This window comes from Danio rerio, chromosome 12 (genome assembly GCF_049306965.1).
Source record: "Danio rerio strain Tuebingen ecotype United States chromosome 12, GRCz12tu, whole genome shotgun sequence".
Classification (NCBI taxonomy): domain Eukaryota; kingdom Metazoa; phylum Chordata; class Actinopteri; order Cypriniformes; family Danionidae; genus Danio; species Danio rerio.
Genome location: NC_133187.1, coordinates 28,631,629 through 28,654,088, shown reverse-complemented (window position 1 = coordinate 28,654,088; position 22,460 = coordinate 28,631,629). Strand labels below are relative to the sequence as shown.

At 37.4% G+C, this 22,460-nt stretch overlaps 1 protein-coding gene and 1 long non-coding RNA gene across 3 annotated transcripts in view; one reads left to right on the top strand and one right to left on the bottom strand.

Annotated features, from left to right (window-relative positions):
* The first annotated feature begins 2,214 nt into the window (after positions 1–2,214).
* Positions 2,215–22,460, top strand: part of zeb1b (zinc finger E-box binding homeobox 1b) — a 101,451-nt gene continuing 81,205 nt past the window's right edge. Inside the window, 1 exon segment of one of the 2 annotated variants that reach the window (NM_131709.1) lies at positions 2,215–2,298. In NM_131709.1, the coding sequence (NP_571784.1) occupies positions 2,241–2,298 (58 nt within the window). In that variant the 5' untranslated portion in view covers positions 2,215–2,240. 2 annotated transcript variants of the gene reach the window in all.
* LOC141376810 (uncharacterized) overlaps positions 16,034–22,460 on the bottom strand; it is a 100,661-nt gene continuing 94,234 nt past the window's right edge. The window contains exon 5 of the long non-coding RNA XR_012388033.1: positions 16,034–20,104. This is a non-coding gene — a long non-coding RNA (uncharacterized lncRNA). The remainder of the gene's footprint in view (positions 20,105–22,460) is intronic.

The window sequence follows — 22,460 nt, the reverse complement described above, 5'->3', positions numbered from 1 at the left end:
GGTCCTTCCTTCATTAGTTCAGTCAATCCTTCCTTCCTTTCTTCGTTCCTTAGTTTGTTCAGTCCTTCCTTGAATCCTTTCTTCATTCATTTGGTCCTTCCTTTCATTCCTTGTTGTTCGGTCCTTCCTTTAATCGGCCCTTCCATCCATTCTTCATTCGTTCCATTTAGTGATTGTTTAAAGTGATTTAGTGCTTTCAGTCAGCATACAGTCGACATCCTTCATTTTCTCATCAGTGACTTGCAGTCTATAAACAGTCTCTGGGTCATAGCGTGAAAAGATTTTGAACATCTTTTTAGACATTTTTTTAATGCTTTCAAAAGGTTTGCTGCATTTATAAAGTGCCCATGCCTTGAGGTTGTTCAGTAGGACGGTATTTACTTTCTATGTGTGATTTGATTGAACAGGAATCACAGGACTGATTTTTCTACTTTCGCCAATCACCATAGACAAGAAAGAAATAAAGTAGTGACTGCAGTTTAAAGGAAAATAGTGGAATAAAAAAAATGTACAGGGAAAGTAAAAAAAAAAAAAAAAAAAAAATGTTCTCAAGGGAAAGTAAAGTACACATTTTTAAAAACTACTTAGTAAATTGCAATTCCTGAGAAAAGTCACTCAGTTACAGTAATTGGAGAATTTGTAATTTGTTACTTTACACCACTGATATGCAGTATGTCAGAACTGTGTGATTCCTAATTCGAGCCTTTGTTAATGGGCTTAAATTAGTGTAACTTTTAATTTCATTCAGTCATTCATTTTCTATTGGCTTAGTTCCTTTATACTTCAGAGGTTGCCCCAGCGGAATGAACCGCCAAATTATCCAGCATATGTTGTACGCAGCGGATACCCTTCCAGCTGCAACCCAGTACTGGGAAACACCCATACACTTTCACATGCTCACACATATCGTGTCCCCCAACTTTAATTTAATTTATTTTACTTTTAACATTTTTTAAAAGATTAGCAATAAAATAGAAATACATAATGCTTATTATAATGAATAAAACAGTTATAATTATAATTATAGTGTATTACATTACAATGTAAAAAAGAAATATATCGTAAAATAGGCAATTATTATATTCATTATGATTAATTTGCTATTTAATTTATTTTACTTTTTAACATTCTATCCTCCATATTATTTGTTTCTGTCTTTGTTTAGCAAAAGCTTTTTGAATGCACATTAAAATCAATGTTCTACATTAGGCAAGGGTTAACAGCATAAAACATATACTTTAAGATAAATATAAGACAGGTAAATGTTTTCCTACTCATATCAAGTGCAGATAGATAATCATATTTTAAATATAATCAATATAGGATTATCTATCTAAATTTTATATAAATAGGAAAACATGTCCCTGTTTTATATTTACCTTAAAATATTTATTTTATGCTGTTAACCCTTGCCTAATGTATAATAAATTATACAAAAAGTTATAATTTTTTGTACATTTACGCTATGCAGATATCGGCTATATTCTTCATAGCATAAATTTACAAAAAAAAAAACAGAAAATAAAAACAGAAATATTTTTAACAATAGGCTGTTATTATATTTATTATATTTTTTTAAATATTTTTGTAGCCAAGACTTTGTATATATGTACAGATAATGACTTTAATTAAAGTATACCTTAAATACGAGTCATATAAGAGTGACTAGTCTCAGCGACCACCATACAATAAGATAAAAGCTTCTCAAAGCAAGTTTCATGACAAGTAGTTTTGTGGTTTATCATGAATGAGTAACAGTTGTTGCCAAGATTGAGACAGCGTGTGTGTGTGTTTGCGTGCGCGCGCAATAAACAGGTGCACGCGTCAAACTTTCCCCGCCCCCACTCACACTGTAAAATAATACATAATTTGACGCTAGGTTCAGTTTGCGTATCTACCGTTGCACTTAATGACTGTTTTATGCAAACAACCTTGCTTCCTCTGAGCTGTCAATCAATACAGACACCGAAGAAGTGTTCGTGCTCACGGACAGGTTGATCGGTGACCGTTTCGGACAGGCAGCAGCGCCACGGGGAGCGCGTGGTGTGAGGGGCGGGAGTTGGCCAGAGACGGGGGTCTGAGCGCCAGAGAGAGAGGTATAGGAGCCAGAAGGTAATGTCGTAAAGCCGAGTGTCGTAAACCAGGTGCAGGGAGGGGAGGTGGAGTAGAAGGGAGGGAGGGGAGGTGTGGGGGCGAGAGGAGGTGACTCTCCAGCAGCATTTAGACACAGCGAAAGGATCATGGCGGATGGCCCCAGGTGTAAGCGCAGAAAGCAGGCGAACCCGAGGAGGACAAACGGTGAGTAAAAACCCTTCGCTTTGATTGGCGACGGCTGATTTCATTCAACTCTGGACTCCGGGCCGCTGGCAGAACTTCTCGAGCCCTTCAAAGTGCTGGAAAGTAGCGCTGTGTTATAGCCCCTATCTGGTGTACCGTTATACCTGCCGCGCTCGCGACTCTCTCTCCGCCTAGCGGTACAGAGCGCGAGCGCGGACCGTTATTCGCAGCCAGTCCCATACAAGTGACTCTCGCTTTTGTTTCCCCTTTTATTCCCCTTTGCCTCGAGTTCACTTTGTTAAGCTTTCTGATCAAAACAGATACTTAGGATTGGGTCTGTTTCTCGTCACTGCTGGCTTTTCCTCTTTAGATTCGACCGAACTGAAACTTATTTTCTCGCTCAAAATGTACCTGTTTGGTCCGATGCGGCGGATTTGGTTTCACACGAAACAGACTGAGCGATTGAAGTGGGGAAACGCTTTCATAAATACATGTTTGAGAACAGACCGCTTGTTCGGGAGGATTTTGTTTTATTTTCGTTAACTGCAAACTTTGTTTAGTGTATCTGCAATGGGGCTGTTCCGCTGTCTGTGTGGTAGCAGGTAGCTAGCGGCTAGCAGAATCCTAAAAATAACCTTTGATGGTAAACATTTTAGCTTATGGAGATGGATAAACATGTTTATATCGCCGAGGTGACAGTTTGACTTGTTTACTTCCTACGCAACAGCTACAAGTCGCACTTTTGTCATCCAGCTGAACAGAAAGTGCCTGATAACAGCAGCACGCTGCTCTCCGGTGCCGCTGCAGTAGAAAAGGGGGCATGTATTCAGTTCGCGGTGATGTTTGACAGGAAAGTTTCTTCTTGAAGTTTACAAAGCACAAAATAAGGGTGTGTTTATGCAACAGTCCTGCCAGTCTATAGGCGTCCCCGCGGGATTCGGAGCACGATGCCAGTTAAAGCAACCTGTTTGTGCAGCCAGCCTGCCACATTTCTAGTTGGGTGGTAACGCTGAGGAGAAAAGGAAAGGAATCTGAAGGGCTGTCTGCTGCTAGAACAACTGCTGCAGCCTATATAAGGAATGCGTATACATCCCGAGCAGCGCAGACAATCCTGATAAATCGCTCTGCTGCAGCTGGACTTACTGCACTGACACTTTATTTGTTTTGGGGACTTTATGCATCCGCTTTGTAACGCAGCGTCCTTAACTGTGTAGTTTTCTGTGTGGTGGATAACTTACTACTGTACTGGCGATTTGCGATCTTGAAATATGACTATTTACCTTGCATCTTGTGCATAGCAGAGGTTTAGACGTCAACCTAACTAAATTCACTGAGGAAATCGATAACGAGAAACGTGAGGCGTGCTTCACCTCTTGCGCGCGCGTGAGATAAGGCAACATTAACTAAAAACATCGTTTTCATTCAAACAAACTCGCTCCTTTTCGATTCAAGTGCATAGTTAATTTTTAAGATGCTTAAGCAGACGCTAGTGAAGAAAGAGACTTTTCCTCAGGCTGACGCCATGCGCGCGCCATGTAGCGGTTCTCTCAGCACGCGCGTGTGTGAGCGACCTGTAAATATGTGTCTACCTGATCGGACAGGAGGACAAAAATGTCACTTAGGTTTTTCATAAATGTCATCTGACCATCTTGCTCGTTTTTTGCTACCTGAACTTGCTGACAAGGAAGGAGTCGTTGTTTTTCACTCTGTGAGATACATTGTCTCGTTTTGAAAGCAGACGGGAGGCGTTTCTCGTGCGTTGCAGCAAATGTCAACTTGTGCAGGTATACCAACGATGTCTGTGTAGTGTTTTTCGCATGCCTTCTCACTCTCAGCTGTTGTCGTTTGTTTTTAACTGTTGAACGGATGGATGCCTGTTATCATTCGGCTTTCTATAGCGCTTGCTCCTAAAGCACAGCCTGAGCAAAGAGCATCCTCGGTACAGTTTCTGGAGCATCGTTCGTGATCATTTACCTAGCGATAAAAGCATAGGCGTGTTCTTAAACGGTTAAACCTGAAAAGATTTTACACCATGAGGCTTGAGGGTGATTTTGTTGCGCTTTTCTGCCGTGTTGGATTGAAATAAGTGCTTTGTCATGGGGCGTTTGGCAATGCTCACCGCACTGCAGGTATCTGAACGCAGAGACGCACCTGAACCGTGCGTCAGCAACTTGTACTTGAACATCTCCACTTATTGGTATTGTTGACATATTATGTCATGATTATGTTAATCGTTATCTTTGTGTGTTTAATAAAGCTTGCGTTATCATTTTAAGCTCAAAACAAAATGTTTTTGTTTAAGAAACAAAGCAAAAAAGCAAAAAAAAAAAAAAAAAAAAAAAAAAAAAAAAAAAAAAAACAGGTTGAGCAATTAAACATAGGCTGTAGCTCTACGCATCCTGACCGTTAATTATCTGAAGTCACGGGTTGACCTAGGAGCGCACCCGCCGAGTATCAGCGCTCCCGGTGCGTGATCAACGCTCCCTGAGAGTGCGCGTCCCTGCGTCATTAGCATACGCCCCTCCCCCTCCGCGCCCCCGTGAGGAGTGTTGATCAGACCGTGTATAATTGGAATGTGGCCGCCTGAGTGCTTCACCGTTTGGTGTAAAGGCCAACAGTAAATGTTCACTGGAGGCATACTGTCTTCTAGATAGATTCATTCTGTGTTTACAAGACTTACCTTTGCTTTAATTACTATAATCAAGATGAATTGAATGTTTTTATTTCAACTCACTTTACAACTATTTTAATTCAGCCAAGGAGGCCTTGATGTTTGAATCCTCTACTAAAGAATGTGAACGGTACTGTTTGTATATAACATCTTCTGCTCTAATTATAATTCAGACAACCTTTACCGGCTTAACAATCCCACATAATTAAAAAAAATCTCCCTTAGGTCTTTTGAGATGTTGCTTGTTGCTCTTATCAGTATAGGCCTAATTGTTGGCAGCATCGCAGTGCTGATAAATCACAGATGGAACAAGTTGCAGCAATGAGATGAGTGGTTACACATGCACATAAATATATGTGCTTGAAACTGCAAAAGTGAACAAACTGGATATATATGTCAATTAATAATTTCCAAAACAATCACGTTTACACAGTGTACTGACTACGGAAAAGTTTAACTTTGAGTTTTAAAAGCTTCTGATACAGATAATAACACTATAAAATGATTTTCATTCATTATTATAATAGCATGCTGGACTAATACTGTCACTGTATGGCATGGCATCTTGAGCAGCACAAACACATTCTTGTAATCTCTTGTTGAAGTGGTTGTCTATTAGTAGGGCCAGAGAGAATCTGCAGATATCTATTGCTATTTCTGTGGAGAATTTTGAAAAATATTTGTGGATTTATGTGGAATCATTTTATGAGTATCATAACTAAAAACTAAATATATATATTTTTTACTTTTATCTAATGTTTACAATGCGAATCCAATTAGATCAACTTACTTGGTAAACAAAGCAAGTCTCTCATGTAATAGATCTACTAAAAGATAGAAAATATTACTTTACAAACTGCATTGTAAATAAATTATAAGAACATTTTAATATTACTATTATTATATCACAATAATATTAGTGAAATTAATTTAAAAACTGAATAAATGTAAATTTACACACATTTACACGTGTAAATACATCTCAACGATGGGCTAAAAATTTGCAGAAATCTGTGCATTTCTGTGCGTGCAGATTCCGTGTGGCCTTATCTATGCATGCAGTAACATAATTCATAATTCACTACATTACATTTGTGTAATTAACTTAAATTAAGTCAATACCTGTATAATTTAAGACCAAAATGTATGTAAGACCCCTCAAATGCAGCTGTCATGTAAATTATGTCCAAAACACACACACACAAAAAAGATAGGGCCGAATTTATTTTTAGTTGAAAACAAAGTATCATAACTTCAGTATCATAACTTTCTTCTGCTTGAATGTTGAAAGATTTGATTCAAATCTGATATCATAATAAAAAAAAGTCTATTTAACGTTTATGTAAATATATATTTTTAAAGATTATTAAAAGTTTATAAAGGTAACAGTAGTTGTTTAAGAACTGTAAAATATTTTTATTTTATTTTTATGCTCATATGACTTTCATTTACGGATTAGTATCATCCAAGTAAACATGCAATATTAAAACCATCCTGACAATTATTATATATATATATATATTTGGCTAATAATGAAAATCTTCCTGACTCATTTATGAGTCAGATTTCAGTGTACTCATATCTGTAACTTTTGTAAGTGTTATTGTGGTTTCTGCACATAGTCGCTGTGGGGGAGGTGAACTTTTCTCCCCTGGTGCTGATTTTTTTACCAGACTCTGCTCGCATGTGACAGCAGCACTTCACTATCAGGTGAAAAATTTGTGACGTGCCTGTTGCTTTGGCTGAAGGCAGAGTGTTAACCTCGAGATGAGCTGTTGGCCAGGTGAAGAATGTTTTACAAGCTAGAAAATTCATTAAATCTCTCTCGCTTTTAACCTTGTTGACTTGCCTGAATGAATAGATAAAACATCAATTCTCTAAATGTACTGGACTGTTATAAACACAGTAAACTTGAGGCCCAGGGAACAACCCACTGATTTGAACTCTCCGTCTTGGAGTGGAATGCTAAATAGTCAACAGACTTTCAGAGTACTTTAGGCAGTCTCAGGTGAAGTTATCTGTAGTATGTGAGGAAGGTGAACTGTGTCTAAACATCCTGAAAGCTGTGTGGCTGTGCAGTACAGCCTTAATTAATCTTTTTTTAAAGCACACCTTGCTTATATCACCAACTGCTCTAAATGCTGACAGAGAGTATCTCAAGTATGTCACTAAGGACGTGTGTATTCTCAAAACCCTATTTCACCCATACAGTTCCAGTATGGGTTTCCTGTTTGTGTCTTTTCGGGAATCGTTCTGTGCATATCCACAGCAAAAAGGTGTTCAACACCAGTTCCACTGTTAAATATTTCTACAGCATTGTAGTTACATTGCACTGTATGGCTCTGTACAGCAACTTCAAAAATATAATCCTGAGGTACATGGTATGTGATATAACCAGGAGTGAATTTAGGGATTTTGGGGCCCTGTAAGCAATTCTAGCCAAGGGGCCCAACAGTTCTAAAATGCACCTTTTGTACTTTCATTTTTTTAATATTATTATTTAGCAGTTTTTTCTTACTGTATATCATTTGATCTCATTCTCTTCATTTTGTTTATGCAAAATAATAATAACATGTAAAGCACCTTGTAAAACTTTTAAAATTTTGTGATTTCTTATGTTGAATTCACAACTAAACAAAATAAATGAACAATTTCGTTTTTAAAACTAAATCTTTACTGATTTGACTGCTTGAAGGTGGGGGACACATTTGTGCAGATTAAATAATTACGTTCAAATTACAAAACAAATTTGACCACAACATATAAAATATGATAGAAAACAATGTTATATATAATTTATAGTATTATTTATACTTTTCGGTATTTATTTTGGGCCCCTTAGATTTACTGGGGCCCTTAGCGGCCGCTAACTTTGCTTATTGGTTAAATCTGCCCCTGGAGAAAACAATTGAATGAAGCATTTCACTTCTAATTCATCTAAAAAATGAAGGATGAAACCATGGTTGAATCAGTCCCGGTACTGGAGACAACAAAACAGAGGTGCTGAAGGCACAATGTTCTTTTTCAGCCTGTTTATAGAGTACAACACACCAAGTATTATATCAGTAACTATGTTTCCATCCTCCTATTTTTATACGAATTTTGGACATATGCATAAAAAAACGTTGATGTAAACACCAAGATGCGCATCAATTTTGAAAATGCACATAAATACCATATGCACATAACTGAGTAGGACAAACGTTTTATTCGATAAAAAGAAATGCGCATAAACTTCAATGGAAACGCAAATTCCAGTATGTGCATTAAAAAAAGTCATGTGATTTTGTTATAAAAGATCATGTGATTATGAAAACGTGTGAATGGACAAACCAAGTGGCTGACCACATTGTAAAGCATTTGCTGTTTCGGTCATTCTAAAACATTAGTGTTGTTATATTATTATTAATTACCTCCAGAATTGTCAAGATTGTCTGTGCTCCGTGTCTCACCCCTTCAAACGCCAGTACCTGTTCATTGTGTGTTGACATTTGTTTCTTAGCCGCAAGTAATTTATTAAATAAAGAAAAGATTCATGCAGCTTCACCTACTGCAGTAAATTATTCCATTTTTACTTTTGATATTTGGCGCCAGTAAATCAGGAAGTGATGATTTTGTTCTCTTTGACTCGTTGGATGGAAATGTTGCTTTATTTGCACGTGTTTTATGCGACATTTCCATTTTTGCGCATACATTTAATGCGCATCTTCGGATGGAAACATAACTACTGTTCATTCTGTGGAATAATTATGGCTAATTTGCCTGGCCGAGACTCCAGAATGTGAAGCATTGTTGTGGAAAAGAAATACGATTCTTCAAACCTTTTTAGAAGATGCTTCAACTGTGCCAGTGTGTGTCTTTTTTCACCTTTGGACGTGGGAATTATTCCCAAACATTTGGGGTTCTCGCAGCACATGACATAAAGACTATCAGGAGCATGAGCTGTAAACGTGGAGGTGCTTATACTTGGTAAGACGACAGGTGTTGTTCACAGGGCAGCTCTCTTTCTGTCCCTTCCTCCTTTGGCTCCCTCCAAGAGTACTGGAGGGCAATCTGAAACCTCCCAGTTTGGGAATAGAGGAATGTGGCTGACCGGTATTAGCATGGCTAAGATAATAAACATGGCAGCGGCTGTTGGGCGTGCTGTGCTTTGTAGTGGCTTTCTAAAATGGAGGTTACGTTTCAAAAGAACTTTAGCAAGGCTGTGTTTTTACACCGAGACGTTTTAGGGGAAGGATTTACACCTCTGAAATGAGCAGAACCCGCAAAGTTTTACTTGACTGCGCTTATACTCGAAATGGCACACCCAGTGAATGATGAGAAATATTTAGCTTGTTTACTATCGTTAGCTTCGGAGAGCTATGGCCAGCGTCAGGCTACTGCCAGCTCCGTGATAAAATGGGTGTAGCGGAATTTATTTGGCTGATAAAACTTTAATTACTGCACCGGGCAATTTCCACACCCTGTACCAGACTTTCTAGGGTTTAAGGCAATAAACACACACGCTTGTTTTTCTCTTACTCATGCACATTAAGTGATGCTTTATAGTTGCAGTATTTTGTTGCATGTATTTGTTTTTCTGCAGGTATATGTGAGTGAGGAGGTGTGCTTTTCTGCAGGATGTGCTCCTAGGGCATTTTAAAGGCCATCTGCTAACATTTAGGATCTCTCTCTGGTTTAGCCGAAGAGGAAATTTTTATTTATCCATCATCCCTGCCTTGATTTCCTCCAAAAGTGAATTGACTGTCCTCTTCTCCTCTCCTCCTTTGACCCTTTCCCTAAGACACAGTAGCAGGACGATGTTTAGTGACCTCTGCCATGGGCACCCATGCATTGCCTCAAGTATGACTTCACTTTCCCCCCCTGAGCCATTGTGAGGCGTCCAGCGTAACAAATTGGCTGTGTGTTAAAGTCCCCTACACGCACACACACACACACACACACAAATACACACTCTGTGAATAGATCTCTAGGTAACAAAGCTCAGAAGCAGTCCTTGTTTTTTTCGTCTTAGCCCCCATTCCCTTTCAGCTTGCCCCCCGTGTGGAGGTCACATGGGGGAGGGATTTGTTGAAGATGGGGGTCAGTGTTTCGGAGGCCTGCTGAGGTGACAGTGAAGGACTGTTGTAAACTGGCGAGATGGCTCTTCTTCTCTCCCTTCCTGTGCTTTGCATAACAAACATGGCTTCCTTCTTGTCAAGGGCCAGTGCAAATGTGTGTTTAAGCACATGGAAAACACTGTATGTGGGTAAAAACTTCCCAGCAAACAATTTTGTGTTTAATAGAGATCTAATAGACATCTAAACTTAGTCAGCTCGGCTAAAACAAGGCTAAACTTGGGCTGTCAGTGAAAATCTAATAGACATCTAAGAATAGCCCAAAACTAGACTTTATTGGTGTAGTCATTCATTTCAGTTTATTTGATGACCTATTTTCAGACGTCTATTAGGTTTTCACTGACAGCCCAAGTTTAGCCTTGTTTTAGCCTATATGACTTTGTTTAGACGCCTATTAGACGTCTATTAGACATCTTTTAACAACAAAAAATGCTTGCTGGGTTTGTAGACAGAGCGTGGCGCTGCATTTCTGTTTGACTGAGCTCCAGTTTGTGTTTTCTTTTGCATTGTATGCTCTCGCTCGTTTTCTTTAGAAGGGCTGAAGAAGGAAATTGGGGCCTTTTGTTTTGTTGATTGTGTGAATGAAAAGGAAAGAAAAGGAAATGGGACTCCATTAAAGGTAAAAGTAATGGCCATTCAGGTTTTAGTAAATACAACATGTCAACATGCGACATGAGATGGCATGCAGAACTTTTCCTGCCTTTACTGTCACAGTTGTTTAATTGAACGTGTCCTTGCAGAAGAAAAGTTTTCATTAAAATCAGGGATGCTTTGATCGATCAACCAGAGATTGGTATCGAATGATTAATCGCATTTAATGACTCTATCGGTACTCGCTGATCTGGCCAATCTCAGTGTTTGTTTGCGCGTTAACATTCAGAGGAAGACACACATGCAATTGTTGCAATCCAGTAGTTTGAGTTGGAGAGTTGGGGTTAGAGTTAGGATTATTGTAAGTTGACATGTCTTGCAAAGTTTCTTATAGTCAGTTGAATGTCTGTTTAGCAGCAGTATCAACTGATATTAAGCACACAGTCTACTAATACTCAAATGAACCATCAAAATAAAGTGTTACCCAGTGATGTTCTAAAAAACACACATACAGTACACTAGTTAGGTAAATTGAATAGATCAGAAAACTTCTTGTAATATACTTATTGCAATCAACCGTAGTTTAAAAGCCTATTTTATTTTAGTACAGAGGTATTAGATTTGTAAGTGTGCATTTTAACTTCTTATGGATCAAATATTCGCTCCAAACTCATTATTGATTGAGACATGTTGAATTCTCGTTCCATCATTTGCAATGTTTGCATTGTTTGTAATTTTGATCTGTGCAATCAGTTAATTTCTGTAGAGCTACTGCTGACACTGACGTCCACTCCTAGGGTGATTTTCCCAAACAACGAGGTAACTCGTGGCTGAACTAGTATAATGCCCATAGTTTCTCTGTTGCAGATCCATAGTTTGAACCATGTTTGTTATAATGTAAAACGGCCATAATGATGCTCTCAACGGGGTGGAGTTACAACTTTTTTAGAGAAAAACCCCACAAAACCCCACGCACATTTAAAAAACAAAAATCCAATATTAATTTTGGTAAAAACATGCACTCGTATTCCATATTAATTGAAATATATGTAAATGGCATGCATATTCTATTCTAAAACATAAAAAACCTTACAAAAGCTAACACGTATCCTAATATCATATATAAATCATAATAGATAAATAATACTTATTAAGAAATTAAATTTAATATTCATTATTTATTAGGACATGAAAAATTATTACTTAATAGTAATATAATTGACGATGATGATGATGATGATTATTATTATTAAGTAGCAATTTACACCTAAGAGGTTTAATATTAGAATTAAGCAAATTACACCTAAGAGTGATGACTTTAGTGCTTTTTTAAAAATAATTCCAAGTTTAAATGTTAGAATGTCCTAAAGGAATAGGGCATAAGGAGATAACTGGGAATAAACACTACACTTTATGTTTCTACTACAGCTCTAGAGGTGTAAGTTTGCTACGCAGTTTGCGAATGTTCATTGGAACAATGAATTTAGGAAAGGTCAAATCAACAAACTGTTTGTAACAAAGGAACTTGCGACGTTAGCTGGCTAACGATGGTTTTCGGAAATGCACCCCTGATTGGTTATAAGAGATGTGTTTAAGGGATTATATGCAGTATCCTTAGTTTATTTCCTTAGGTAAGGTGAGATCTTCACTTAAGTGTCATACTTAGAGGAAAAATGTGCTTTATGCATTGTAAATGCATTATAAAGCTTGAAGCATTAGAATCGGTACTCGATATCGGCTGAACACCAAGACACGAAACCGATACTTGGTATCGGCTGCAAAAATTCTGATCGGAGCACTCCTAATTAAAATAAATAAAAAAAGAATAAAAAAGAAAACTTTCTAACCCCAAAAATTTAGCATTTCTGATTAAATTTGGAATTTTATTTGGAAATAATGTAGAGTGGGAACTAAATTTATGAATTAATATTTAAAGCTTTATTCTTTTGACATTGATAGACCTGCTAATACTGCCTTGGTAAATTATGTTCCAAATCACAATGAAAAATTATAATATTTTTATATTTAATTAGATTTTTTTTCTTAATTTTCATTGTGTTCTGAATGATCCTTCAGCTTGCAAAAAGCTGAGATCTATACACGGTTCATTTCAGGTGCTGCTTAATTCCTGCGGCCCTGTCCAAATTTGGCTCTCGGCAAACAGCACTCCAAACATCTCTGTGCTTTTACAAACGGGATTAATGATCAGCCCGGTCACTGGTCTCACGGAGGAAAGAGAGGAAGCATTACTCCCAAAGAAAAACCTTCTCTTTATTTCTCTCTCCTTCATCTCTCCCTCATTTTCATTCTCTCTAAAAGAGCCCAGGTTTCATGAACCCCCTTTTTGGTTGTACTTTATTGCTGGGTTTGTGTGTATTTGCGTGTGTGTGTGTGCGCGCATGCTTAAGTGAGCTATTGTGTTTTAAAGCTTCAGCGAGGGGGAGAAAAGGGGTTTTGCTACCTATGCAGCAGGCCACTATCGGCCATAGAGGGGCTTAGCGGCAGAAGAAAAGAACTATTGAAAGAGTGCAGAGAGGGAGGGAACACTCTTTCTCCTGCTGCCTGTGGGAAACTACTGCCCATGCGGAGACGTGCATTTGCATATGACCCATTCTCCTCCGAGAGGAAGACGAGATGTGGAGGAATCCTTGTCTTTTTGCATGTCAGTGTGTGTAGGTGGAGCGTTTGTCTGCTGTGATGGAGAGGTGTGATGGAGGAACAAGTGTTAGAGCGGATGGGTGTCAACAGCACTGGTCTGGGGACTAAAATATCCTAAAGGTGTTTGGATGGTGCTGGTGAGAGACACGTAGGCATTGCCAAAATAAAACCCCCCTCGCAACACTTGAAGATTGAAGTCATATGTGTCAATTTCAAATACGCACATGTTTATTTATGTTAATTGATATAATAGGCTTTTGATCTATATAATAATAAGAATATTATAATAGTATAACAATAGTAAAGTCAGGGCTGTACTATACTTCAAACAAAATCAAACAGGTCTAACTTAATTCTGAACAAAATTAAGCTAAAACAACTATATTACATTTAGTTAGTGGTAATAAGCGAGGCTCTACCTTCTTGGAAGTTTTCTCTGCTTCATTTCTGTCATTCTCAGACACACAAACACGGGTGCTGTCATCTACAGTACAAAATGAAGTAAAAGTGATACTGATATGTTAAATATCATAAGTGTAGGTGCATATGGTGCTTAATAAAGCACTGTATAATTTTTATTGTTGTTGTTATCATTACTATTATCAATTGAATATATAAAGTTCATACTGATGTCGAATAAAAGTTGTATTTTCTGTACATTTCTGTCATCATTTACGAATCCTCCACTTGTTCTTCTTATTTTTAACAGCATAATCCTTCGAATGCTAAGACTAAATGATTTGGCTAGATTATAAATATGGATTGTCAGAGTCATCGTTTTTTAAATTTTGTACGGCACGAAGGCAATCGTACTTATACTTTTGAGCATCATGGTGGCACTGTTTGTAGCAGGATTGCCTCACATTATGAAGGTTGGTTCGAGCCCGGCTGGGTCAGTTGGCATTTCCATGTGCATATTCTCCCCGTGTTGGCTTAGGTTTCCTCCGGGTGCTTCGGTTTTCCCCACAGTCCAAAAGATGTGCAGTACAGGTGAATTGGGTAAGCTAAATTGGTCGAAGTGTATGTGTGTAAATGCAAGTGTGTATGGGTGTTTCCCAGTGTTGGGTTGTGGCTGGAAGGGCATCCGCTGCGTAAAACATATGCTGAATAAGTTGGCGGTTCATTCCGCTTTGGTGACCCCTAATTAATAAAGCCATTTATCTAAGCCGAAAAGAAAGGAAATTAATGACTGAACTTTTCTTCATCGATAATGCATGTTAGGACTGGAAGATACTGGGAAAAACGTGATATGTGATACAGTTTTTGTTGTTGCGATAATGATATTTCTTATGATATAATTAACTTGCAAAAGGCAATTTTATCAGCGCTTTAAAAATATATATTTATTTATGTTATGACCATAATGAATAAACAGGTAATAGATATTTTTCTAAGCTTGTTAAATCCTAAAGAAAAACCTAACAGCACCAACTGGAGAGGTTTCACCTACCCATCTGATCGGTCTGCACACAAATGCTTGGCACATACTGTAAAATTACTTTACTGTGATATGGACTTTGCATACACCAGGGGTGGGAAATTATTTTTCCAAGGGGCCACATTAGACTATGGGGCGGTTTTAGAGGGCCAGATAAATACAATAATTTGTTTAAAAAAAAAAACATTTAGTGAAACTATTCATTAAACATTCATAAAAACTCTATAGTGTGAAAAATTTTACACAAAAAGTGTTTTAAAGACCAGCATCAAAATATCAACTTCATATAAATGCCACAGGGTTATTTGTTTGATTGCTTTACCTTTGTTCATTTTTTTTTTTAATTTTTAAAAAATTTTCATTCTTACATTCATTCATTTATTATTTTTATGTTCAGTGACAGAATTCTAGCCTTTGTCGGGCTGAATAGGTGCACTGAAGTCCATTTGAAATAACAAAACTGAGTGTGCAAAAAACGCTATATGTGAAAGTCTCCTTCTGTTGACTTGCAGTATCAGGCCTGCACATTGCAAGGCCCTGTTTGTGTTTGAATTTAAATTAAATTAATACTTAACTCGGGCCGATTAAATAAGTCCAGCGAGCCGCATGTGGCCCAGGGGCCGTAAAATGCCCAGGTCTGACATATACAGTGCTCAGCAGATAGAAGTACACTCTTTACAATTTTTTAATAAGAAGCAATACAATATTATATTTGTGCATATACATTAGATAAGTCATTACTGAAGCCAAATCTGGAGCTTATCTAACAAAATAACTTATGATAACCGTCCAAAAACTAGTACACCCAAATGTATATTATAGAAAAATATTAAATACAAATTAAAAAAAAGAAAAAAAAAATCAAGAGAAGGAAAAAATATATATTTTTTTGTTGAAATTTTGTAAGTTGTAATTTATTTTTGCAATATTTTGCTTGAGTTAAATTGCGTTATCTGTCAATTTCTAAATATGTTTGTTGCAGAAAATATTATTTTAACAAATTTATCTGTTTAATAAATCTGTTTTGTTTAAATGCACCAAAATACCTTGCCTATATTCACTGAGAAATTGATAAAAAAAAGTCACTTTCAAAATGGGGTGTGCTCAATTATGCTGAGCATTGTACTATTACCTTGATAATAATATTTTTTAAGGCTTGTGGCTGCCATATTCCAACTATGAAACTTTTAAAACTTGCTAAATTTTAGCTAATTGCTAAAGCAGGAATCTCCACAGAGGCAACCCAAACAACAAAGTTTGATATTTATGATTTTATGATTTGGGATCTAGGGAGCTCTGACTTTTATTGATTGAGAACAATAATACATAATCATAATTATAAACACAATGTTTCCACAAAATTTGATTGTGACAAGCCAAAACTTGGTCTATGCCGATTTGATCATTGAGTGGCGCGAACAGAAAATAAAACAGGCTTAAAATCGTCAAGTGGCCAGCCTTACACACAGCTCAGAAAAGTGACGCCTCCCTAGAATAGCAGCAGCCAGTTAGGATCATTCACAAGTATTGTGTTGTCTGAACCCACTAGCACACATTTCACAATGTGTGTGTGTGTGCGCGAATGCTTCCTATCAGTCTCATTTTTTCTCCTGTATGTCACTGTGTTGTGTTGATCTCATCTAATAGAGTGTGTATGAAATAGATTCTCTGGAGATAAACACTTCTCTGCAGATCTCTTGTCAGTGTGAGTCATATGAACAGGTGTGTGAGGTGTATGACCTCATCTAATACAATCATCTATCCCGACGTGTGTGTGTGTGTGTGTGTGTGTGTGTGTGTGTGTGTGTAGGCATGGTGGGAAGGTCACTGCCACATCTCACAGGAAATTAAGACTTCGTCCCCCCTTCTCCACTCTTTTACTCTTTGGGGATATTATGTTTGTGTGTACACCTGTCCGAAAGACTCCGATCGGAGCCTGACAACTTAAGTGGCGTGTTCTTCAGGGATGAGCTCGTGTGTTTGTGTGCACCTGTTAAGGTTTCTTTAGTGCACCTGAGAATATGAGTGCTCGTAATTGGCTTGTGTGGGGGGTAATTTTGTGCGCCTGTTGTGCTGATACATGTATTGTTTTTAATAATATGACTTGGGAGTACTCTTAAGGGCTAGCATCGTCACTAGAGTCTCTCTCTCTCTTTCCTTTGTTTTTATGCATGTCTACAGCTAGCCTTAAAGCTAAAGTTTGTTTTGAACTGTTTACACAATATAGTCCTACTGGTCTTTTTTTTAGGACCATGTATTCAGTAGATTGTGGTGTAATGTAGTAGTAGGAACTGGGCTCGTAACAAAAAGGCTTAAATCCCCAAGGAATGATTCCATGAACGGACAGCTTTGTGCTGTTGAGCGAGCCACTTAACCTTAAGGTTGATCCAAGAGGATTGTTCCTGTAACCGAAGGTGCGTTTAGCGTGTTATCTGCTCAGTCTATAGGCTGATATAAATCTACACTGTAAAAAAAGTTTATAGATGAAAAAAAGTGAGTAAACCCATTGCTTTAAAGTGATTAGTTGACTACTTAAAAAGTGATTAAACCTGTTGCCTTAAAAACTATTAAGCATTTTGTTGTTGTTAAAAGATGCCTATAGATGTCTAAAAGACGTCTAAACATAGTCATCTTGGCTAAAACGAGACTGTCAGTAAAAATCTAATAGTCGTCTAAGAATAGGCCAAAACTTTGAATTAATCAAATAAACAGAAATGAATGACTACACAGATAAAGTCTGTCTATTTGACGACTAGTCTAGTTTTGGGCTGTTCTTAGATGTGGATTTTCACTAACAGCCCGAGTTTAGCCTTGTTTTATCCATGCTGTCTACAATAAGATGTCTATTGGACATCTATTAAAAAAAAATTGTTAATAGTTCAAGGTAACAATGTGTCTACTCATTTAAGTGAACTTTTAGCTTTTAAGGCAACAGGTTTAATCCAGCTAGATCTCATGAAGAAACTTAACTATTTCATGTTTTGTCAGTTTAGTGGCTAATTCGTACGAGTTCTGTCCCATGAAAATGTCCGATTTTAAAAAGGAGGTGTGGAACCCAAGCCTGCCCCCAAACCCAATCGCCATGTGTAAAGGAACAAATCTTACTAAATTGAGATTGTACAAATTCATACAAATAAGCCAGTAAATCAGGGCTGTCCAAAATTTTCATGTGGAGAGCCAAAAACTAAATATCATTGAGACCCATGGGCCCAAATTATATTACATTAATGTGGCCATACACTCTAAAAAATGTGGAGTTATTTCATTCCAATTCTGGGAGTAATAGGGACTAACCCAAGAGCTCTTTTAAAAAAAATCAAATTAATAGGACCAAATTTAGCACATTGTTTGGGTAAGTCTATATTGTACCCAATTTGGGTTATTTCCTAACGTATTTTATAACATTTTAAAAATAAATAGTTACTTATTACAGTAAAAGCATAAACAATAACATTTATAGCACAGTAGTGTTCTATGCTGAATACATTAGTCAAGCAGAATCTGCCTCTGCCTTCATTTGCTCACTGATATATCTGTATTTACAGTTAAACAGTATTTACATTAAAAAAAACTGAAACATTTAATTTTCATTAGCTTTTTGTAACTTAGCAATAAAACAAACAAACAAAAAGTTACATTACATTAGAAATGTCATTTCTAGTCTCTAAAACAATAGTCTCAAACTCAATTCCTGGAAGGCCGCAGCTCGGCATTGTTCAGCTCCAACCACCTCCAACTCACACCTGCTTAATAGTGTCTAGTAGTCTTGATTAGTTTGATCAGCTGTGTTTGATTAGGGTTGAAGCAAAACTGTGCAGAGCTGCGGCCCTCCAGGAATTCAGTTTGAATTGAGACTGCGTTCACACCAAAGGCAGTGACAGTGTCAAAGTTCACTACACTGAACTCATATTTAAAGAGGCCGTTACAGCATATCAGTTACATTTCCACATAAAACATGCTTTCTAGCAAGAAAATGTTGCACACTTTTTATCAAATTCATTTAACAATGGAATATTAAGTTGTTATATGTGGTGTGGCTTTGCTCCACCCACCCAATATGTGTCCTTATGACAGAAATATTCAGAAATCGTTATAGTTAGCATGAGATTCCCATTTTTTTAAAAGAACAAAATATAAATAACATTAATGAACATGAGTAACCCGCCAGTAACTTTTTTATATGCATTTCACTGTATGAAAACATTGTAAATAGCTGGAAATGTGCCAACTGCAATAATCGAACTCTTTGGAACAACTGTGGTCGGAAACACAGTGATTGTGTTCTCTGGCCTTCTACCAATAGCTAGCCTTCAACATTGCGATTGCTTGCCGCCGAACCGTGTGACAGCTTATTAACATGGAGTTGACTTGATTTCAACTCTCCTCGAAGACCACAACTGCAAAGACACACTGCGCTGCTCCCCGTCACTTATCACACCGGCTCCCATTGAAATTGAATGACTTCCAACTACTTTGACGCTCTCGCCGTTTTTGGAGTGAAAGCACTGTAAAGCATCCATATCATTCTCCCTCTTTTCTCAAGAGATGGGATGGGATGGTGCGCCAAATCAAAGGTTACCATGGGCCAACTTTGGGCCCTAGTTTGAGCATCTCTGCACTTAATCAAAAAGTTACGAATTGCTGTGAGTGTGTTTTTTCACTCAATTTTTTTAAGTGAGCTTATAACTTTTTACAGTGGGAGCAACTATTTGACATTTAAAAGAGCATTGGCTGACCAGCTACTACTGTTCTGACATGTATAATACAGCTTTTTAATTCATTTTCATTCTACATCCATGTGAACAGGGTTGTTTTACACCATTGTCTGCAGCACCTGGGAAATTGTTTTAGAACTTAAAAGGAGAAACATTTCAGTTTCTTAATACATCACTGCAAGAAAGACTGCTGAGAAAGTGCAAAGTTTTCTGATTGACAAAACAAGGTATTTTGTCAGTTTATAAAGTTTCGAGTAATCCCAGAGTCAGGTATGATATTTGTCAGGTTATAGGGATTTTTTTTCCCCAAGAACAAACAAAAAACTAACATTGTGTTTTCTGCTCTGCCTTATGAACATATCAAAGAATAAGCAAGGGGCGTCTCATCAGCAGCCAGACTGTTTCTCTTACCCTCACCTCCTGTTTATAAAGGAGCTAAAAACGAAAAGCTGTTTTTCATTTCTTTAATCTTACTTCACGCTCGTCACATCCAATCCCATCATCCCCATATTGCATCCATAATAGGCAACAACCTGCAATATCTCCTGATTGATCCACAGCATAAACACGACAGTCTCTTCCAGCACAAAAGCAGCATCAACACACCTTCAGCCGTCACCGTTCCTTTTTTGCATCCCTGTTGCATCAGAAAGCAAAATTACAGCTAGAAGTAATGCATCCTCATTTAATGCTTTCAGCCCTTATCGCATCAAAACAATGCTAAGAAGATAATGATGAATATGCCGTATACTTTTATCAGCTCGTAGGCCTTATGAATACAGCTCTTATGCCGGCGAGCGGCTGCACTGATAAGGTGATCTATCAAAGTGATGTATGAAATGTCAGGGATGCTGGGAGGCAGCATGAGATCTCTGTTCTCTGAGCTTCTGAGCAGCTCGGCAGGGTTTGATGCGTTATGATTTGAGGGGAGACTCGTAATGCATCTCTATTCACAGCCCCCTGGAGACCTGTGTGTGTGTGTGTCCTTGTCCATCTGAACTCCCTGGAGAAGGGATTGTATAAGTAGGATGTTAGGTCGTACTATGATGTGTGTGTATTAGTCACATTGTGAAAGGCTTTTCAGTCCAGCGAATGTCAACACCGGTAAACATCTAGAAAGATGCAATGGGGAAAAATGTAACATTTGTGATAAAGCCGAATGAAATGCTGAATTGGCTTTTTTATGCGTACAAAGCAATGTGTAACTTTTATTGATGCATATTTTTCTGACAAGTTACAATCTAATGTAAACAAAACAATAAATCAAGATGTTGTTACAGCATATTATTCATTCATTCATGTTGCTTTGGCTTAGTGTCTTATTCATCAGGGGTCACCACAGCGACATTCATTCATGTTCCTTTGGCTTAGTGCCTTATTTATCAGGGGTCACCACAGCGGAATGAACCACCGACTATTCCAGCATATGTTCTATGCAGCGGATGCCCTTCCAGCTGCAACCCAGTATTGGGAAACACCCATCCACTCATTCACACACAATTCACCTATAGCACATGTCTTTGGACTTGAGGGAGCACCCAGGGGAAACTCACGCAAACAAGGAGAACATGCAAACTCCACACAGAAATGCCAACTGCCCTAGCCGGGTCTCGAACAAGTAACCTTCTTGCTTTGAGGCGATAGGGCTTGGCAATTAATTGAAAAATAATCGAAAACGACATTCAGAACCTATAATCAATCTAATTTTTCCAAGTCAATTTTTTTTATTTCTTTTTTTACCGTGTCTGGAGTCATGTGACCCCACTCTGATTTTTACAGCTGCGTTGAACGCACACGTATGGTCCGGCGCAGCCTTTGTGCGGTCGCATACATGCGCGCCTCTCAAAAAATGTACCTACACATTGAACGTTTGCACTAAATTGACGATGATTGGAGGCTGTGCCAGAAAAGCCTTGAGACGGCATATTTTCCATTACATTAAAATGATTATTTACATTAAAATATCTGTTTACAGAAGATGCAAGAAATGCACTGTTTAAAATATTATTTACAGGATTTTTAGAAGAGATAATGCTAATGTAACAGGGTTAAACGAATGTTAGTTTAATTGTCTTACACTTATTTCTACTTTTAATATCAAAAGTACAGTACACTGTAAAACCCAACAGTCAACAATACCAAATGAAATGAGTGTAGTTAACTCTAAATTTACTGAAAGTTCATTCTACTCATTTAAAAAGAGTTTTAAACTCAGTATTGATGGTAATGAGTTACTTAAATACCTCATTACTTCAACTTAAATGGAGTAAGTTTACAGTACTTGTATAGATTTTTTTTTTAACTCAAATGGTTTGTAGCAATCCATTTCCTCAAACGGTTTGTGTTGCCTTAACTTAATGAGTATTACAGTATAGTATTACAGTATTACAGTATAGTTTAGTTAATTACAGATAGTTGTTTTGAATTATATTCATTTATTGGGTTTTACTGTGCTCAAATTGCTTCATTTACTCAAATGGATTATGTTCACAGTACTCATTCAGATTAGTGTTTGAACTTAAATGGTTTATTGCAATTGGCTTAGAGTTACCTTAACTTTTTTTGTTTTACAGTGTAATAATTATTAATTTTGTTTATAAAAATTAAGTAATTTATTTTTACTTTTTTAAGAAAGAGTGACTGTATGTTTTAGGCAATGTGTGTGTTAATTTCAGTTGCTGACGTTCAATAAATAATCATGTGTGTTTCCTTCAATTATTTTAAAATCAAGCAATGCACCCTTCATTCAAAAGTCTCTCACTTGTAATATGTCAGCATATTTACTTTATCTATGAGGACAAAATATTTACTTTATCTGAGGGCCAATAAAATCAAATAACTTAAAGAATCATTTATTAATCTTAATCAAGTTAAAATATTCATTAATCAAGATTTTGATTTTAGGCCAAATGGCTCAGCCCTATGAGCCCGTATGACCACTGAGTGATTTACAGAGTAACTGCCTCATTATTAGTCGGTAAAATAAGGTCATA